Source organism: Coffea arabica, chromosome 7c, assembly GCF_036785885.1.
Source record: "Coffea arabica cultivar ET-39 chromosome 7c, Coffea Arabica ET-39 HiFi, whole genome shotgun sequence".
NCBI lineage: Eukaryota > Viridiplantae > Streptophyta > Magnoliopsida > Gentianales > Rubiaceae > Coffea > Coffea arabica.
Genome location: NC_092322.1, coordinates 14,087,799 through 14,107,051, shown reverse-complemented (window position 1 = coordinate 14,107,051; position 19,253 = coordinate 14,087,799). Strand labels below are relative to the sequence as shown.

At 35.7% G+C, this 19,253-nt stretch overlaps 2 protein-coding genes across 2 annotated transcripts; both read left to right on the top strand.

The window, feature by feature from the left end:
- The first annotated feature begins 6,665 nt into the window (after nucleotides 1–6,665).
- On the top strand, nucleotides 6,666–8,325 carry LOC113698004 (peroxidase 5-like). Its single transcript, XM_027217663.2, has 4 exons — nucleotides 6,666–6,938; nucleotides 7,174–7,365; nucleotides 7,445–7,610; nucleotides 7,704–8,325. Exons 1-4 carry the CDS (start codon nucleotides 6,720–6,722, stop codon nucleotides 8,117–8,119), a joined length of 993 nt encoding a protein of 330 aa, XP_027073464.2. The 5' UTR covers nucleotides 6,666–6,719; the 3' UTR covers nucleotides 8,120–8,325.
- Nucleotides 8,326–17,407: 9,082 nt separating this feature from the next.
- LOC113700144 (uncharacterized) lies at nucleotides 17,408–18,600 on the top strand. The gene has a single exon (XM_027220649.2). The coding sequence runs from the start codon at nucleotides 17,522–17,524 to the stop codon at nucleotides 18,107–18,109; it is 588 nt and encodes a 195-aa protein (XP_027076450.2). The 5' UTR covers nucleotides 17,408–17,521; the 3' UTR covers nucleotides 18,110–18,600.
- The last annotated feature ends 653 nt before the right edge of the window (nucleotides 18,601–19,253 follow it).

Genomic DNA, 19,253 nt, shown 5'->3' with positions numbered 1-19,253 from the left:
ATATACAAACAGTAGTATGGGTTTGGAGATAAGAGTATGAAGCAGGGAGCAAGAATATCAGAAATTACACTCATTATTGTTACCTGAAGAGTAGACTGGGAATTTGAGAAGGTTGGGCTTTTGATGTCTGTATCAAAGAAGTAGATTGGACAGCAATTACAGGACCTAGAGAGGTGGTTGTTGAAGAGTTACAGCAGTGTTAAACAAAAGATTCCAGCAACACATGATTCCATTGAGCGTCTCAGGCCTATCTGACGCAGTGGGGAGCTAAAAACATCTCAAATTAGTGGAATTAAAATCGAAATAAATTCTTCTTTGAAATCTCTGGTATGAAGTTTGAAATCAATGATTTTCTTCGATTGCAAGAATAAAACGCAATCAGATGACAAATTAGAGGTTCACACGAAAGATAGGGACCAAAAAAGAAAAAAAAAACTTTGAATTTGGTTTTAGCTATCTGTTGATGCAATTACTATATATATCAAAAGAAACGAACAGCATGGAGTCATGGAGACAAAAAAATCATATGGGTCATCAAATATACTTGATGAAGTTAAAGTTCAACAACTTGGATGTCCCAATCCCTAAAAATCGGCAGCCCTTCGTGACCAGATCGATTTTCTTTTGCAGATTTGCTGAATTATGCGGTCAAATCATGTGGATTGCCAATGTATTCACAAGGTGTAAACATTAAGATAACAATTTTTTCTTTTTGTGCGGCTCAGAACATCTAAGGACATCGCATCGCAGACCTGTTAAAAACCCTTGAAATAACAATATATGGACTAAGATAATAACATATAAAAGCAGAACAAAGAAATTGTTAGTGGCACTGTTATATTTGTCAATAACACTTTTATCGATTTTTGTAATCACATGAAAAATTTCACAAATATCCATATAATTTTAGTTAAACTTAAAACCATCCACTTTCTCCATGTTATAATTCGATGAAATATAGAGATATGCTTGTCTTTTCATATAAATGAAAAAGGTTCAAAGAGAGTGCTAACATCACCTCCATTTAGTATGAGAAAGCAAGAAAGGGGAGAGGAAAGGAAGTGGAAAATGAATTATTATACAAGAATAAAAATCCATCAACTATTGGACTGTTATATTGTCAATCAAGTGTGTATATGCAAAATTTGATTAATGGTGACAGGAGAATTGAGAATTGAAGATAAAGTGCTTGAATGAAAAGTTCTTCATCTTCAGCATACTATTGCGGCAATAGTCTATTGCTTGCATGCATATTAGAAAAAAATATTTAGTCAACCACTATGTTACGTTAAATTGCCCTATCAAAGCCTTCTTTTCTCGCAGGGAAAAAGAGAACAAGAAGACAGTCATTCTTTGCCATAATTCTTGCATTTCAGTTGAAACTAAGAAAAGTTGAATGATAAACATCTGAGTAGCAAACAAGAAATTAAATAAAGAAATTGCAGCTTTAAAAACTGGGGTTAGAGCTTATACAACTAGGATTTCTGCATGTCTGTGATGAAAACAAGGAATTGGCCAGTCCAGTAACTAGTAAATGAGAGTCATTTAAGATCATATGCAAATCATTCTTTATTGTCATGGGAAATGAATCTCCTTTCTAAGCAAGCATGAAATAGGGATCTAGGCCACACCTTCTAACCGTGAGTGAAGAATGGACTTAACTCGAAATTTGGCATTTCCTCTTGTTTCCAGTGCTATCTGTTTTGAAGCCGTTATTGCCTTGGAAATTGCTAGTTTTCCTGGTGATGGAGATGGATTTCTTTATATAACTCTTGTAGTAACATAGATGCATATCACTATCAAGCATACCACTATCAGTGTCAAGAACAAAAAATGGCACTGCTGGCTACACTGTTAGCAACTGTTTTATGCCTGAGTTCTCAAATTAAGGCACAACTAGTAGTGGGATTCTACAACAGTAGATGTCCTCGCACAGAATCAATCATAGGGGAAGAAGTCCTCAAAGCCTTTCTCAAAGATAAAGGAATTGCTCCTGGTCTCGTCAGAGCTCATTTCCACGATTGCTTTGTTCGGGTAATGCCTCCCAAGTGTCAAGTTTTTTCAAGGAAACTAGTTTGTTTCAGGTTTTCATCTTGTCACAAAAAGTATGCAAAGTCTATGACATAAACAAGCAATTAGTACTAATTTAACAAGGCTTTCAGGGTTGCGATGGCTCCTTATTCATTGATTCAACACCAACAAACGTAGCAGAGAAGGACGGTCCTCCAAATGGCATCACTCTTCGCGGTCTGGAAGTAGTTGACAATGCCAAGGCCAGACTTGAAGCAGAATGCAAAGGAGTTGTGTCCTGTGCTGATATATTAGCATATGCAGCCAGAGACTCTGTCGTGATTGTGAGTGAAACACCAACAATGTCTAAAGAAAAGCAATAGTAATAGATTTTTTGGCTGGTTGATACATGAGAAAATTGTTAAATTGGATGCTACCACATACTGATTTGTTCGACTAGAAAATGAAAAGCACTTCTTGTTTTGTCTGGGAATATTATGCAGACTGGAGGCCGCGGATGGGGTGTTCCAGCAGGCAGGCGAGATGGACGTATCTCACGTGCTGCAGAGACTATAGACATTCCTGGACCCTTTCAAAATTTAGATCAAATCACTCAGGCTTTTGCTAAGAAGAATATGACCCAAGATGAGATGATTGCACTTTCAGGTGAAGCTCAAGTCTGAATTCTGATTTATTTTGGTTTTGCATAATCTATTTGTTCATAAGTAACATGCTAAGAATTTTGTTTGTGTACAGGGGCGCATACAATTGGTCGCTCTCATTGCACATCATTCAGCAATAGGTTATACGATTTCAGCCCAGCAAACAGTCAAGATCCGAGCTTGGACCGCTTCTTGGCTGCACTACTGAAGATACAATGCCCTCAAGGCCCTCAAGGAGATGTTGATCCTAACTTGGTGGTGCCGATGAATAGGAGTCCAGCTCTTTTCGAGAATAGCTATTACAGGGACATCTTGGCACACCGTGTTGTTCTCACATCCGACCAGACCCTCATCACCAGCCCAGAGAGTCTTTCAGAAGTCAGAGAATATGCATTCAACGAGCGAGAATGGCAGGAAGATTTTGCTGATGCAATGGTAAAGATGAGTCAGATTGAGGTTCTTACTGGAACTGCTGGAGAAATTCGATCCAACTGCAGGGTCATAAATCCTTAAAGCTTTGATCTTGACCTCAACTGCCAAAACCCCCCACCGTAAACATGTTAGGGGATATCCATTTATCAGGATTTAGCAAGAAGTTATTTTCATTTCTAATTGGACCCTTTTGTTTGATTGAATTACTATCATTCCACATAGCAAGGAGAAGAAGGTGTGTTTCTTGAAGCCTTCAGGAGGGAGAAAACATAATGAGAATAAAAAAAAAAAAACAAAAGTTTCAATACTTTGTTATATTCTGAATTGTACCTCCAACTGCAGCCTGCTTCCCAGTTCATTTCTCCAAGTAACAAGAGTGCTTTTTCTTCTCCCCTACTATTCCTCCCACTCATGGATTTTTTTTTTTCTTTCACGAAATCTCGACTGCATCAGGCATCAAAATCATGCTGTATCAGGTAATCTTTAATTAACAGATCCCCCTGGAAAGATGAAAAGAGTCCCATTCATCATCATCTCAGTTAATTGATCTAAATTCTTAGGCTCCTTTGTACTGATGCAACCATTCAGGGAACTCTGTCACTTGCAGAGCATGGGGCTGAAATGGCAAAGATGAGAGGGATTTGACTGCCAAATTGTAACTTGCCTATAAAATTTTGAACTTGCTATACAATTTTGACTTCTTAGAAGAACTGCAGCTATTTGCCAATGGAAATGGAAAACAAAGAAGGCAGCCATGCATTGCAAAATTGTAACAACAGTGGAATTGACTGATGGCAAAAAATGTAACAACAGTGGAACTGAGTAATTAGTCCTTAAACAAAATGCCTGTTGGGTTTTACAGCATAGACTGCTAGACAAATACTTAGTGTTGAAAAAAATAGCTCACTAAGATTTGTATTGAGGGGTGGAAATCAGCTTTTATTCTTCATTCATTGACTAACTATTTATAATGTTCACAGGTAACAAACTAACATAATTTCCAACTAACAATTCTCCATAAAAATCTCAATAAAACTAGTTGCTAACAAATTATCATAGTCTTATACTTAATAAATTTTACTAACAAAAATATTTGTTAACTATTCAACATGATTTTCTATTAACAAATATCTTAACAACTATATTTATTCAACAACTACCTAAATTATTCTAATAATAAAAGAATCTGGAAAAAGCTAAGAAGTGACTTATCTTAGCATTACTCCTTGCTACTTTTGCAATAGGCCCCCAACTGTTTTTAAGTCTTCAAACATTATTTTTTTTTTTGATGAATCCTTTGTAAAAATGTTTGCAAGCTAATGAACTATTCTTTGGATTTATTGGGCCAAACTTCAAAATCAGTGATAATATCCTTGACGTATCTAAATAATTTCTATGTATATAGTAGATAAATTTGTGTAAGAAATTCGCAACCTACAAAATAATTATTATGAGAGACAAAACAATCCTTCAAATTTTTTTATGGCTATTCGATAATTTGTCACCACCATCATCTTTAGATATCTTTTCATGAATCTTCACAACATAAACTCTTTTGATTGGCTAATCAATGATCACTTTCTGAATTTTATCAATTTCTAAATTTTTGGGGTCACTGTGCTATACCTTAGAATTGCCAATTTTTGACAAATTCAAAGAAAAATTTCTTCCTCTCATTTTTACTGAGAGAAGCTCATGGATCATAGATAACACAAGTTCTATTTTTGATGATGATAGAATAATTCCTCTCCAACAACTGTCCAATATTCAACAAATTTTGATTAATTTTAGATATACACAAAACATACATCAGAAATAATTTTGGTACATGAACCATAATTAACAGCAACACTACATCTGCCTTTCACATCAATATAAGCTTTTCTTCCAATTCTGATTTTGGAGATATGTGATTTGTCAAGTTTTCAAAATATCGATTCATCATATCCCATGCAATGAGTGTAACCACTAACCACCAACTATTAATCAAGTTTTAGCACTGGAATTATTGCTTGCAAAATAAGTAGCCACGAAAAATTGGCCCTCCTTTTGTTGACAACCATCCAAGCTTATTTGTCCTCCTAAAATTCAAGATTTGCATTTGCCTTGTTCTATTATTGCCTTAGAAAGTCCCTTTGAAAGCATCTCAAGCTTTCTTTGCAATTTTCACAAGCCATAAGTATTTAGTTTCACACCGGAAAAGGGATCCTTCACTCACTCTCAAGAAAGACACACACAATCCCTTAAGGCTTAGACTCTTGATTCTACTTTATTGGAATTTAGGGTAGAAACAACACTAAGTCTTAGACTTAGTGTTGCAACACAATAGTTGAGTAACACTTGCATTGTGGGGTGAAATTGAGCTTTTGTTCCTCATTCATCAAATCACCATTTATAGTGTTTACAAACAACAAACTAACATAATTTTTAGTTAACAATTCTTCATAAAAATCTCAACAAAACTACTTACTAGCAAATTAAGATAATCTTCTACTTAACAAATCTTAGCAAAAATATTTGTTAATAACTCAACATGATTTTCTGTTAATAAATATTCTAACAACTATATTTATTCAACAACTAACTAAATTATTCTCGTATCAAAAGAATTTAGAGGGTTGTGCAAAGAAGTGGCATATCTCAACAATCCCCCTTGTGGAAATTGAAAAAGAAATTCGCAGACTTCATTCTTTTGGTCTGGTCGTTTGTAGATGATAAACTTAGGGATGGTGGTCTTCAGAAGATCTAATCACGAACTCGCGTTACACGGCATTCATGTTAATGGTCTATCAAATTGAATTAACAATACGACTCATCCTTTTCAATCAAGTAGCCGTCATTGTGCAGTTGTATTATGCATGTGATCATTATTTTCACATAAGCAAGCGTCATTATCCTGCATGATTTTTGCCTCCAGCAGATCTCTGCAGATTTGCGTTGTTCATCAGGAATCAGAGCAAGGCTATTTATCTTCAATAATAGATAAATTAACCTGCTCAACTAAATCCCACCAACAATTGCTCAATTTAATACTTCAGAAGAAGAAGGAAAAAGTCAACAAGATAGGACCACTTGACACCACAAAGTTGTAAATGAGATCATAGAATGCTCCCAATCAAGTCCTGTTGCATGCTAGATAGAAAGCACAAAATCCAAAATGCGATTTAATCAGTGAGCTTTAAACAATGTACGTGCTCAGGATCTTGAATGGATAAGAACTTTCCATCTTTAACCACTATCCTTGGATTTTTCTCATGGAAGTCAACACAATTGGACTTGATAAATAGCTGATGCATAAACCTTTTTAAACAGCCCCCCTTTACAGGGCCTTTAGGATCTAGCATAGTATTAACAGGAAGATATACGAGTAATTGTGGTCAGACCCCACTCCAGTTGTTTTGCATCTTCTTCTCAATAAGAACACTTTTGCTGATTTTCATGTAACCAAGGAAAAGCGACTTTACAGCTTACTGCCTTTTAACATCGCATTATAAGATTAAAAATACTATAGGCTGATTAGCCCAAATTACGTAAATAGTAATTAGCATGATACTGTACTAAATTCCCTATAAGTATCTGAATTATGAGACCAATAACCCTGCAGACACAGCAATAATGGCCTCAAATAAGCTAAGTTTTATATTGTCAACTTTTATTCTAGTGGTATACCAATGTGTAATTCCCTTAAATGCTCAGCTCCAAGTGGGGTTTTATAATGGAGTGTGTGACTTTGTAGAATCTATGATCAAAGAAGAAGTAAGGGATGCGTTCATTCTTGACAGGGGAGTCGCTGCAGGCCTAGTTAGGATGCATTTCCACGATTGTTTTGTTCGGGTGAGTAGAGCTGATTGTCACTTAATCCTTTCCAGCATTTAAGTTTCAAAATTCGGCATTTGACAAACTAGAGCTGTTTGAATTAGTAAGTTGATCAATGATCGCTAACTTGAACTTTACTTTCGCAAGATACTTGGATTGTTAGAAAGCGAATTATCTCCTCAGCTAATGACAGTGATCATGTTTTGGATCCCGGATTCATAACCTTTAGTCTGTCTTCTTTGTTGTTCTACAGGGATGTGACGGATCGGTGCTTATTGATTCCACTCCTTCAAATCAAGCAGAGAAAGATGCACCAGCAAATAATCCTAGTCTTCGAGGCTTTGAAGTCATTGACGATGCAAAAAGTAGACTCGAATTCTTATGTCCAGGAATCGTCTCATGTGCTGATATACTTGCTTATGCAGCAAGGGACAGTGTGGAAATAGTGAGACCTATAATTCTTCTTCAGCTTTCATATTTGGTCATCCTAAAGCACAGAACATAAAATTTGTATTTTCCTGCAGACAGGAGGGCCTGGCTACGATGTTCCTGCAGGAAGAAGAGACGGCAGAATCTCATCATCCAGAGAGGCATCAGCAAACTTGCCATCTCCTGCCCTTGGTGTCAACCAACTCATTCAAGCATTTGCAAATAAGGGACTTCGGCCTGATGAAATGGTAACGCTTTCAGGTAAGACATGGGACATCAATTTCAACATAACCGAAAAGCACACGATGTATAATTGAGGTATATGATTTGAAAGTTTAACTTTTACTTGATCAGGAGCACACACCATTGGGCGATCACATTGCATTTCATTCAGCAACAGACTATTCAACTTCAACACCACTACGACACAGGATCCGAGTATGGATCCATCATATGCAGCTCAGCTAGCACAGCAGTGCCCTCAAGGCAGCATAAGCAATCCTAACTTAGTGGTGCCAATGGACCCTTCCACCCCAACCATTATGGATACATGTTACTATGATAACATTCTAGCCAACAGAGGCTTGTTCACTTCCGACCAAACTCTTTTGACAAATCCCTCAACTGCAAATCAAGTGATTCAAAATGCTCAAAACCCTCTTCTTTGGGAAAATAAGTTTGCTGATGCAATGGTCAGAATGGGTCAGATTGGTGTCCTGACTGGAGATGCTGGAGAGATTCGGGCCAACTGTAGGGTGATCAACAACTGAATGTGTATATCCAAACCGAAGAGGAAATGGACCATTCAGTATAGTTTATGTCTTTCTACTCAACAATGTTACAATTTCCCCTGATCAGGGGAAAACCACATGGGTGATGCTCTAGATAGGGGACAATGGGAGTTGCTTCTATTCTATCTTTGGGTTTTAGCGAAGTCACAAACGCTGTAATTTTGAAATTCACATGTAATTGTCAATCACTAATTGTATTTGGATGTGAGTAAGTAAACTGCCTACTTAACATCTTTGCTTATTTCTAGATTTTAGACATATCAAACATCTTTGCTTATCTAGATTTTAGACATATCGAACTCTCGTTTCAATCAGATCTTAACATATCAAAATTTTATCCATGTGACTCCCAAGACATCAGACACTAAACATGATGCTACTATAAGAGTAGGGCCGGAAAACAATCGAGCCGGTTTGATCAAAACTACTTGAACTAGTTGGACAAGCTTATTGAGTTGAGCCGACTTGAATATATTTTTAATTTTTTATTCTTACTTTATTAGTAGTGAAATTACATTCATGTCCCTAATATTTCTATTATTTATTAGCGTGAGATGTCCATTTCTATCTATTTTTAAAACATAAAAATAATAATTTTTTAAGCTCGACTAGATTGAAATTGAGTTCAAACTTGAACACAACCTTTACATTGAAATTGAGCTCAACTCGATTAGATTAAATTTCAACTCGATTGAACTGGTTTGTAATCTTTAAATCAGGAGTGGTTATAAATTATAACTAGAAGAGATTGTCGTGGATGCAATAAGAATAAAAACACAAACTAAAAAAGCTTTTGCAATTCAAATTAAAAACTGGAACTCAAAGGACAGCAACTTATATAATGATTCTAGTGTTTGAAGTAATGTCATTCATTCTATTGTTATTAAAAAAAAGACAACTCATATAAAGAAAATTTGCTTGTTCTCTTTACTAACTGCATCAAGAAAACACAAAAAGGTACTAAGGCTTGAAAATATGTGCTAAACAACACAATCACCATACATCCTGATCATGCACATGCAACAAGTAAACAACCACAATTTGTTTGCTAAGCATGTTCTGCAACAAAGATCAAATGCCCGAAAACTTTGACTTTCACACATCAGTGGGGACGATACAACTGGACCTTCCGAAATTGGGATCACACAAAGTCTAATCCAGTTAGGATTGATCCATTCCTGCAATCTCAGCCTCATGAAAGAGAAGAAGGTGGATCCCCTTGTTCTCGTTTAGGTATCTTCGGTTTTAATGTTACATCTTTGGGTGCATTTCTTTCATCATCATCTACCATCTACCACAATGTCTTCCAGTTTCTATTAAGAAGGCTGGACCAAAATCAATCCATGATAACGCTGTTAAGCACGACATAACGTGCTGGAGTTTATTTTACTACTAGTTTCTTTGTCTGAAGGAGACAATAGTAAATACAGATAGTAAACAAGAGAATACAAAAATTTACTTAATTGTTTTAGCAATGAGAGGTGAGACTTAAAAAATGAGAAGGCAAAAAGAAATTTGAATTCAAAAAATCTCTAGATTAATATTATAGTGCGTTTATTTTTCTCATTCCTTTTAAACCCACAACGACAGTTAGCTTTTAAAAAAAAAAAAAAAAAAGGCCCACAACGATGGTTGCAACCAATCACAATTTTGATTTCTAGATAGGGTTCGTCAAAGAAGAAAAACAGTCTGACAGCATCAAAATGAATTGCTTTAGAACAGAACAATAGAGACCCAAGTCAACGGGCACAAAGTGCCAAGGCCCCAAGTCAATTAAGTCCCCTCCTTTTCTACCCCAGAAAAAAAAAACCCCTATGTCAACCGGCACAGAGTGCAGAGAGGTTGACCACGACGACTAAAGGGTGCAACAGTGCCATAACTGTTATGCTTGTTTTAAAGAATTGAAACACTATTGCTTAGAGTTGCTAATGAATCTGGTTAATCGAGTTTTGGCTAATCGGATAAACTCAACTTAATTTTACTAGGCTTAAACTTGAGTCAACTCCTAGTAAAATTTCAACTTGAATCCGAATCCAAGTTTGAACCTAGTCAAGTTCACGCCTAATTGTATATTATTAGGTTCGACAAACCTTCAAATCAAGTATATTTGGATTCAAACTCAACTTTAAGGCTAGTTCAAGCTGCTTGAGCTTGACGTTGATGGAGCTCAAGCAGACCGGGCCAATTCATGAGTTTTGCTGCCTAATGTAAATCATACTGAAGATAGTAGTGTAAATATAGATCACTATATTGCGGAAGCTACATATTGCATTGAAAATCATGTACAAGTTGTCAATGATGGACTATATAATAATTCAAATTCAAATATTGGGCCATCTCAATATCACCTCAAAATCCAGAATACCTGTATGATGGATGGTATAAGATGTTGCATCCTCTCTCTTTCACTTTGCCATATATTTGTTGGGATTGGGGCTCCTTCCGGTAACTTTTGATATAATTAGTGTGATTGTTGGGGTGCACACTTATGGATATAAGTGTTTTCATGCATTGAATTAGTGTTTATTAACAAAATTGATGAGTACAACAAAATTATCTGAAAATTACAACCACATGAAAATTATTACCGGGGGTTGGATTGAAGGAAGGGTTAGGGGCAAGTGAGACAGCCATCTTAAATTTACCCGAGAAAATATGATCCTGGAAGTTCAAATCAGGCTACAGTTTGCAAAAATGCAGCGTAGACCATTTAAGCAAGCTGGCGTGTTTCTTGACTTGGATGAAGGTGCCAAGACAGAGAAATGCATAATCACCAAAACTAGCCACAGTAGTACCAATAAAAATTCGTGATCATAGGGTGATCATTTTTTGAAGATTAATTACTTTCAAGACTGCTCGAAGGAACCATGCAGAGGCAAGGGGGAAGAAGGTTAAGGAGGAAAAGTGAATTCAAATTATAAAGAAAAGAAACGGGAGGGAGGTTATAATAAGGGATTATGAACATAGGAAGAGGTTTCTTGAGTTTGCTGAAAATGGTAGTTGAGGAACTCTCGAGGCAATTTCTACCGAACACCAATAGATCTGCAGAATAAGGCTACACACACACACATATATAAGCTTTGGTAGTAGAATGGTATATTTCAATTTTTGTCTTTTGCATTTAGTAATTGATTTCTGTTTCAATAGCAGTGAAGTAAGTCGAAACTTTCTTGATCAGTATTACTCTTGATTTCTTCTAAGTTCTACAAGGTGCTTATTGATGATAGTATTTGATTTCCATGTTGAACATAGTAAAATGGGTTCATTTCGGCTCGCTTAATCAAAACTTGACTTCATTCAACTCGTATGCAATCCTAAACAAATGCATTTCTTTTCTCAAAGTTTTGCCCTTAATATGTTGTGAGTAGGGTGACTTCCAAGGTGTGGAGGCAGCTAAAGAAGTGCACATAAATATAGCTACACTGTTCTCCAATCATTTTGCACACTTGATTTTAGTTTTTTTTTTATTCCAAAAATGTCAACTAATTTCTACTCTCAATTATTTCCCAAAACTCGATTTTGGTTTTTCTTTTTAATCCAAAAAATTGAAAACCATAAGTACCAAATAGTTACTTTCGAATTTTAACTCTGCTATTAAGAATCGAAAACAAGCTTATGAGGTTGGTCAGTTTTACTCCCTTAAAACATCAAATTAAACCAGCTTAAACGGTCAGCATTGAGTTAGTCGTAACTTTATTTTTTTTAAAAAAAATAGGCATTTTAATTTTGTTGCTGGACACAAAAGAAAGTAAGGCAAAAGCAAAAAGTATAATATCTAATTGGATTGACTTTCATGGCGTTCCCTCAATTCTGATTTCCCGGATTGGACCTGGATCTACTTATTCGATATAGCAAATGAGTCAAATCAAGACTTTTCTCTTCGAATTCGATCAGGAATTGAATATAAATATACTGCAAATAGCCTTAGAAAGCAATGAATGTCAATTATATTCTCTGCTCAAACACGATACTTAAATGGCAAGAGTATGTTGGTCAGGTAGAGTCCAGCTTATCAATTCTGTTCTGTTTTCCATGCAAGTTTATTGGTCAAGTACTTTTATCCTTCCAGAAAAAATCATTAAACAAATGGAGAGTGTGTTGAGATCTTTCCCTTGGAAGGGCAAGGATCTTAAGCATTCTGGTGCTAAGGTAGCTTTGGAAGATATTTGCACCCCAAAAAAAGAAGGCGACCTGGGGTTGAAGAGAATTGAAGAATGGAATCCTGCAGCTATTTGCAAATTGCTGGGGTTGAAGAGAATTGAAGAATGGAATCCTGCAGCTATTTGCAAATAGCTGTGGAGATCTTGAAGAGAGACAATTCGTCTTTTTGGATAACCTGGGTTTTTTCTTATCTCTTGAAAGGTAGGAGTATTTGGACCATAAAAATATCCTATGATTGTTCTTGGATATGGAGGAAATTATTAAAACTGAGAGATAGAGTGACAAATCACTTTTTTCATGTGTTTGGAGATAGTAGAGATACATCACTATGGTATGATAATTGGCTTCCCGGAGGTTCAATATGTATGTCTAAGGGTGATGCATTCATTCAGCTATCAAGTTTGGGTAAGAAATCTATCTATAAGTGATGCATTCATGGTCAGTGATATTATTTTCGGGGAACATTGGAGATGGCTGAATTGCCATGGTAGGCATTATTGGCTATGTCATGAGGTAATTTCCTCTATTCCACCTAGTCTGAAGCTAAACCTCGTCAGGAAAGATAAAAGTTTGTGGGGCAAGTCTGAGTTTTCTATCCAGCAAACTTGGGAAACATTGAGAATTAGACGGCCTTGTTCTTCTTGGGCAAAGGTTGTGTGGGCAAATACCATACCAAGATATGCATTCATACTATGGTTGATTATCCAGCAAAGATTCTCAACTCAAGATAGACTAATTAGTTGGGGAATTGTCTCCAATGTGAGTTGCACGTTCTGTAGACTTCACATTGAAAACTGAAGAGGTGATTTTTGGACGGTCAAGTCGAGCTGACCTAATACGTCATCTTCTTGAACGAAGGGACTTGGTGATGTACTCTTCCTGATACACACACTAAACGGGGCTTTTTTCCCCCGGAATAACTCCAATGATTAAGTTAGTTTACTGGTAAATGAGTAATGGGAATGAAAATAATAGAGCTCTTGCTATCTTTCTCCTCCTTCCTTTTCTGAATGAGGGAGAGTGGTATTTATAGGGGACAAGTTGGAGGAAGGAATAATAGGCTCCAACTCCCTAAAACCTGGCAGGGATTGAGCGTGTCCAGTCTGATTTGACAGGACGGAGCAGTAGACAAGTCTTGTCAGATGTCTTGTCCGCCATGCAAGTGTTAGGTTCTTAGATAAGATCTCGGATGTCGTGTCAAGCACAGTACCAATTAGAGGTACCAGTGGGTGTGGGAGTTACCTCGGTTACCCGCATGTGATATCTAGCCGGGGTGACCAAAACTGGTGACGACCCGTCTCAAATAATAAAGGATTGAACTCGATATAGCCGAGCTGGGATGGTCGTCCTCAAAAACCACAGTCATTTGTCTTTTGATTGCTCTGTGACTAATAGTATTTGGAGTTTTTTCAAATCCAAATGTGCTGCCCAATGGCCTCAGACCAATTGGAGCAAATTGATTGACTGGATTGGAATTAACTTAAAAGGCAAATCTCTTGCTAAAACCCAAGGCAGAGTTTTGCTAGTAGCTGTTGTTTATTGCATTTGGAAAGAAAGGAATGCAAGGCAATTCGAAAATGAATGCAGGGATACAAAAAGTTATTCAAGAAGAGATCCTTGAGGCAGTCAAATGCAGATTGTCCTCTTTCAAAAAAGTCAAGAAGACAGATACTAATAGATGATTACAAAGGTTTTTGGGTTGTTACCAACGAACATTTATTCAAGTTGAAATTTTAGTGTTAGTTGCTGCTACTCCATTTGCATTCAGTACACAAAGTATCTCAGACCGTTGTGGAATTAGCATCAGCATCATATATAAGTTGTGTAAGTAAGAGTTATTGATTTGAAACGTATTTTGTATGTTATTTTGGTTCTTAGTTGCTAATAAATTCTTACTTACCCCAAAAAAAAAGGTTTGCCAGTTTGAAAATGCAATAATGTGACCCGGATTTGAATGGATCCAGTAGATACTTTAAGGCTTAAGCAATAGAGTCCACTCCGAAGCCGGATATAACGGCTCGAGTTTCATCCGACATTTACTTCTTTTTTTTTTTTTTTTGTTGCAACGATAGAATTTCTATAATTTAATCTAATCTAATTTAGGGGAGGGGGAGGGGACTCCTGTAACGATAGGATTCCTATAACCCGACGTTTACTGCCTCGGCAAAGTTGGAGGTTCGGCCAAGCAATGATGAACATTTTTTACACTTTCGCTGCTTTTCAAAATCAGAACACAAAAAAAAAAAAAAAAAAAAACCTTTTTCGGGTCACTTAGGAAAGAATCTTTTTTCACTTCCGGTTCATCATTTCAAGGGGCCAAGAAACCTCATATTAATTTTGCATCCAAAGTAAAATTGGATGCTAGTTATCATGTCAAATTTTAATAAACATCACCTTTTTTCGTTGAAAAAAGGATTAGTTTTAATTAATAACATGACTAATTAGTTAAACGAACTGTTTGCATAATTTTTTTTTTTTTTTTAGATAAAAAGGATGATTTCATTCCAATATCTGCACTCATGGCAGTAAGTACATCAAACAATATATTTTAAAATCAACTTAACGTACATACATAGATTTGAAACAACAAATCTAAAAAATGATAAACTTAATCACAATATTGAAACTCTAAGAATATCTTCCATATCAAGTATAATTTGTTATATAATGCATGACATGTACCTTAATATCTTCTCCTTACTCAAAATTTGAACATTAGAAAAAGCCAACGGATATGGGCTGCGGCACAAATAGTCAAAATTCGTTGTAAATGCGAATATACTTCCAATGGACTTTGCAATGATGAAAGTGTACAAACAATAATGCAACTGTGAAAACGTGCCAAAAGTAATGACAACTATGACTTGCATAATCAAGAATCCAACTGATTTTCTCATAGGCGGGGAAGGACTTGAATAGTGTAATATTTTTTTTTTGTATATTTTGTAATTTTATAAAAAAATTTTATCTATCTATTATATATAATAGATGTTTGATATTCTATTACTGTTCATATGGATATTCTATTTACTATTCATGTGGATCTTATATGTAATAATTATATCTCTGTTGTTAACTTTTATAAATAATTCACGGAGAATTATACTTTGTCCAAAAAATATTACATTATTTCGAGCGGTTATTACTGACAACTGTTCAGGCTTGTATTCAATTTTCTCATCCTAAATTGGCAGTTTAAATTTCACTATTTCATTTCTATCCTGATACTCTCCACTTCTCCAAGTAGGTAAGAACAATTGAATTTTTCTAAGGAGTACTCTTTATACACGTACTAATAATTATTATTCTCTTTTATATTTATATACTTTTCTTATTAAATTTTATCTATCCTTACGTATACTTATTAATTTTTAATTAATAATATAGTTTGAAAAATATATCATCCGAAATACATATTTTAACGAGTAGCTACGAGCACCCGTTCAACAAGCGGATAAATGATTATCACATGTCTCTTGTCCCTATAGCCTATAACCATAAGAACTTGACTCGTTGGACTGGTATCAAAAGAAGAAGAAAACGATAAAGAAATTTTTGAAATTCATGCAGGTTTCTTTGACTGCACCCAGCACCATTCTCTGTTTTTTTTTTTTTTGGTCTCCTCTCCGCATTTGGTTTGATCTGCGTTTCAGTACTGTTCTTTCGCCTGACACTGACACCCACTCTCAATGCATTATGGCCCACATTCCTTTCCCTACCGTTGAAAAAATCAATACAATACATTTTTCAAAAATTTATAACTCAATGTACAGGAGTCTATGGAAAAAATGTACAGGAGTTAATTGCAAAAGAACTCCACAGACTGTTACCAAAGTTACAGATTATCCCTTCAAAGATTTTATATGCACTTTACAGTTTACACCCTCAACTCAGTTTAAAAAATAATGGTAATAATGTGTTAATTTGACCGTGCATTTTGTTGATGAAAATACCGGTGTGTGGCCTCCATGTTATTGGTTGAATGGCTAGTTAAAATGCATCATTTGATCATTCTTCTTTCTTCTCATAAACAATCAAAAACTGCTCCAATGACGTATTACAACACTATTCTCATCATTTTCATCACCTTAATTCAAGCCTCTAGCCATCTCCTTCCTCCACAAACGTGACCACCATCCATCATGAATCAAGGAAATAACTAACTTACGCTAAATCATCAAACTATCTCTCTTCATGACAAAAAAAAAAACCTCAAAAAAAATCCCATAAAAAAAGAAAAGAAATGGAAGAAAACCAAAATAGAAAGAGTGGAAGAGGATTTGGTAGGAGAAGAGGGACACCACTATTGCCTTGGAGGTTGTCTTTTAATATTGTTTATTCTTCCAATATGTAGTTTTGAGAATCTAAGAACAATTTATGGATGTTTTACCACTTGTTCTTCTTAGTTTTCTTGAAGTTGTTTATTTTGCATTGTAGTCATTTTCCTATGATTTTGTAATTAATATTCCTCTGAATTTTTTGACTAAAAATGGGCAAGGTATAATTTGTTTAGGACATCAAAACTATTCCTTAATTGTGTGCCTACTAATTTTTCTGCAAAAAGGCCTCAACCAAACACGAATAAGAAAGGATGATTCTATATGTGTACTAATAGAGTTTGTCGGTTGTATTGTTGTTGTCCAAATAAGAAAGTAAATTGGAAAAAGAGAGAGGTTAGCGGATTTTTATATTTGGTTTTTATTTTTATTTTTATTGTTTTGCCTTTCCTTTTTCTAAACATTTGTGAGATTTAGTCGTAAATTTTATGTCTGTGTGGAAGGAAGATATGAATAGCTTATTTCGTTAAAGAAAACACGAAAAATGCACTGGTAACTTATTTTGTTGAAAAAGAAAACAGAGGGTCGTTAAAAACGAGGCACATTATGCTCAAATTGTTTTTCAGAGATTGAATTTGCACCTCACACGCTTCAAGTCAATTGCTAATTTAATTCATAGAAAAAGATGTGAATCAATATAAATGTTCCTACAAAAATCTTTAAGGGTGTAAACTGCAATTGGAGTAATAGTATGTGGGAGGTTTTTCCAAATAATAATAATGATAAACAATAACATAATATATTTGCACGTAGCATGGCATCCTTTGATATTCCAGCCAAGTTGGTTCGTACCCCAAAACAGCCCCACTGGCCACAGCCCACAAATCTCCCAGCCGTCCCTTCCCGCAAACAACCAATTTACTACCACTCAGCTCCACCAGCAATGGCGGAATACGACCCCACAGCTGCCGCACACCACCACAATCTCATCCCAAAAGAAGCAGCCCTGCAAGCACTAAACACCATAATCCAACTCCATTTCGAGAAGACCCTCGAGAAGAAAAGAGCAGTAGACGTCCAGAAAAAGGAGCTTTGGAAACTATTCCAAATTTTCTTCCTTTTCTTGGGTCTTGTCTTCCTAGCTCAATCCCAGTCCCCAAGGCTCCAATGCCGGCATTGTTGGGTACCCATTGGATTGCTTTCTTTAGCTCATCTGATCTTTTATGTTTCCGTGGCTCAGACTCTTAGGTGCATCAATGGGTTCAAGTATCAGAGGAGGTGTCACAAGCTGACTCTTGGCTTGGCTACTGACAGGCTCAGGCAGCTCAGGATGAAAATCAGCAGCTGCGCCGGCGGCGGAGGTGGTGGTGGGGTAATTGATGAGTATGGAGATGAATTGGAAGTGCCTTATCAAGAACCACCGGAGAGTTATTTTGGCAAGTTTAAGAGAAACTGGGCTCTGCATTTTGGGTTCTTGATCTTGATTTATGGGTTTATGGTGTCTTCCTCTGTTGTTCTTCTTTGCTTCTAGCTTCAGTAGAGCCTAAAATTAACTTTCCTCTATTATTATTATTATTATCATTATTATTTATCTGTTTTAGGATTTTGGTTATTACTTTTTTTTTTTCCTCCTTTGGCTGATTCTGTGGAAATGTTTTGTTTTATAAATACACATTTATATTGCTTAGTGCTGCGAAAATTTTTGTTCATATCATCTGTGCTAAAAATGATTACTTGGAAAAAGAAAAAACTTTTTTTGGTGGGGTAGAAGGAGAAATTACTGAAAAATGGGGTTTGGTTTGATGGGCCATTCGTCTGTAAAGGCTCATTGATGTCTGGGTGCAGCATAAATGAACCAAAGGTGCAAGTTTAAACCAGACCTTGTTACTTTTGCACTGCGAACACAAGTTTGTTCAATTTAGCAAGGACGGATTATTTTCTTATTTCTTAAAAAACGGTGGGAGTGGTGTTCGAGAATTTCGCTACCAATATGAAAACTATGTTAATTGATGATCTATATAAAATCCCCCCATAAGTGACATGTGCTTTCGGATATATGTTTGACACCTAAGTCGAATTCATCCAAACTTTTACTTATATATATATATATATCAAAAAAAAATTTTGTGGTTTTGGTGTTAAATTTTGAATGGCAACATAAAAAATGTTTCGAGTCAGATGGAAATGTTCAGGTTTGGATAGCGAAGTCTCAATACCAAAACTTCAAGAAACATGTATGATATTAACATCAATAATGTCATTGGCACAGTTAAAATAAAAAGGTTGACGACAAAATGAAACTTTTTCAATGTAAATATGAGATGCATTTTTAAATGGCCATTTTCTCATGTAAATATGATATTAATTACACATGTTTTCCCGCTACCAAGTATCAATGCCCATCTTAGATTTTCTTGATACAAGCATCCCTTTTATTTCTTTTTGGCAAGTTCAAACTTACTTCAATATATACAACATCCTGTCATCTTCTATGAGTTGACAGTAAATTGCTGAGCAGCGTAGACAAATTTCTGACTTCTGCTAAGATCAAATATGGATTAGCATTTCTGTCATCTGCTGAAAGTTTTTTTTTTTTTTTTAACCAAATACCAAAGGTGCCAGGACATGTGGAATAAGATTACCAAGTAGAGATTCAGTTTTGAGGTTTTACAACA

Coding starts and splice junctions, on each gene's coding strand:
- LOC113700144 (XM_027220649.2), top strand. CDS start 17,522: ATGGCGGAATACGACCCCACAGCTGCCGCACACCACCACAATCTCATC.
- LOC113698004 (XM_027217663.2), top strand. CDS start 6,720: ATGGCCTCAAATAAGCTAAGTTTTATATTGTCAACTTTTATTCTAGTG. Junction 6,939..7,173: donor TCCACGATTGTTTTGTTCGG/GTGAGTAGAGCT, acceptor GTTGTTCTACAG/GGATGTGACGGATCGGTGCT. Junction 7,366..7,444: donor CAAGGGACAGTGTGGAAATA/GTGAGACCTATA, acceptor ATTTTCCTGCAG/ACAGGAGGGCCTGGCTACGA.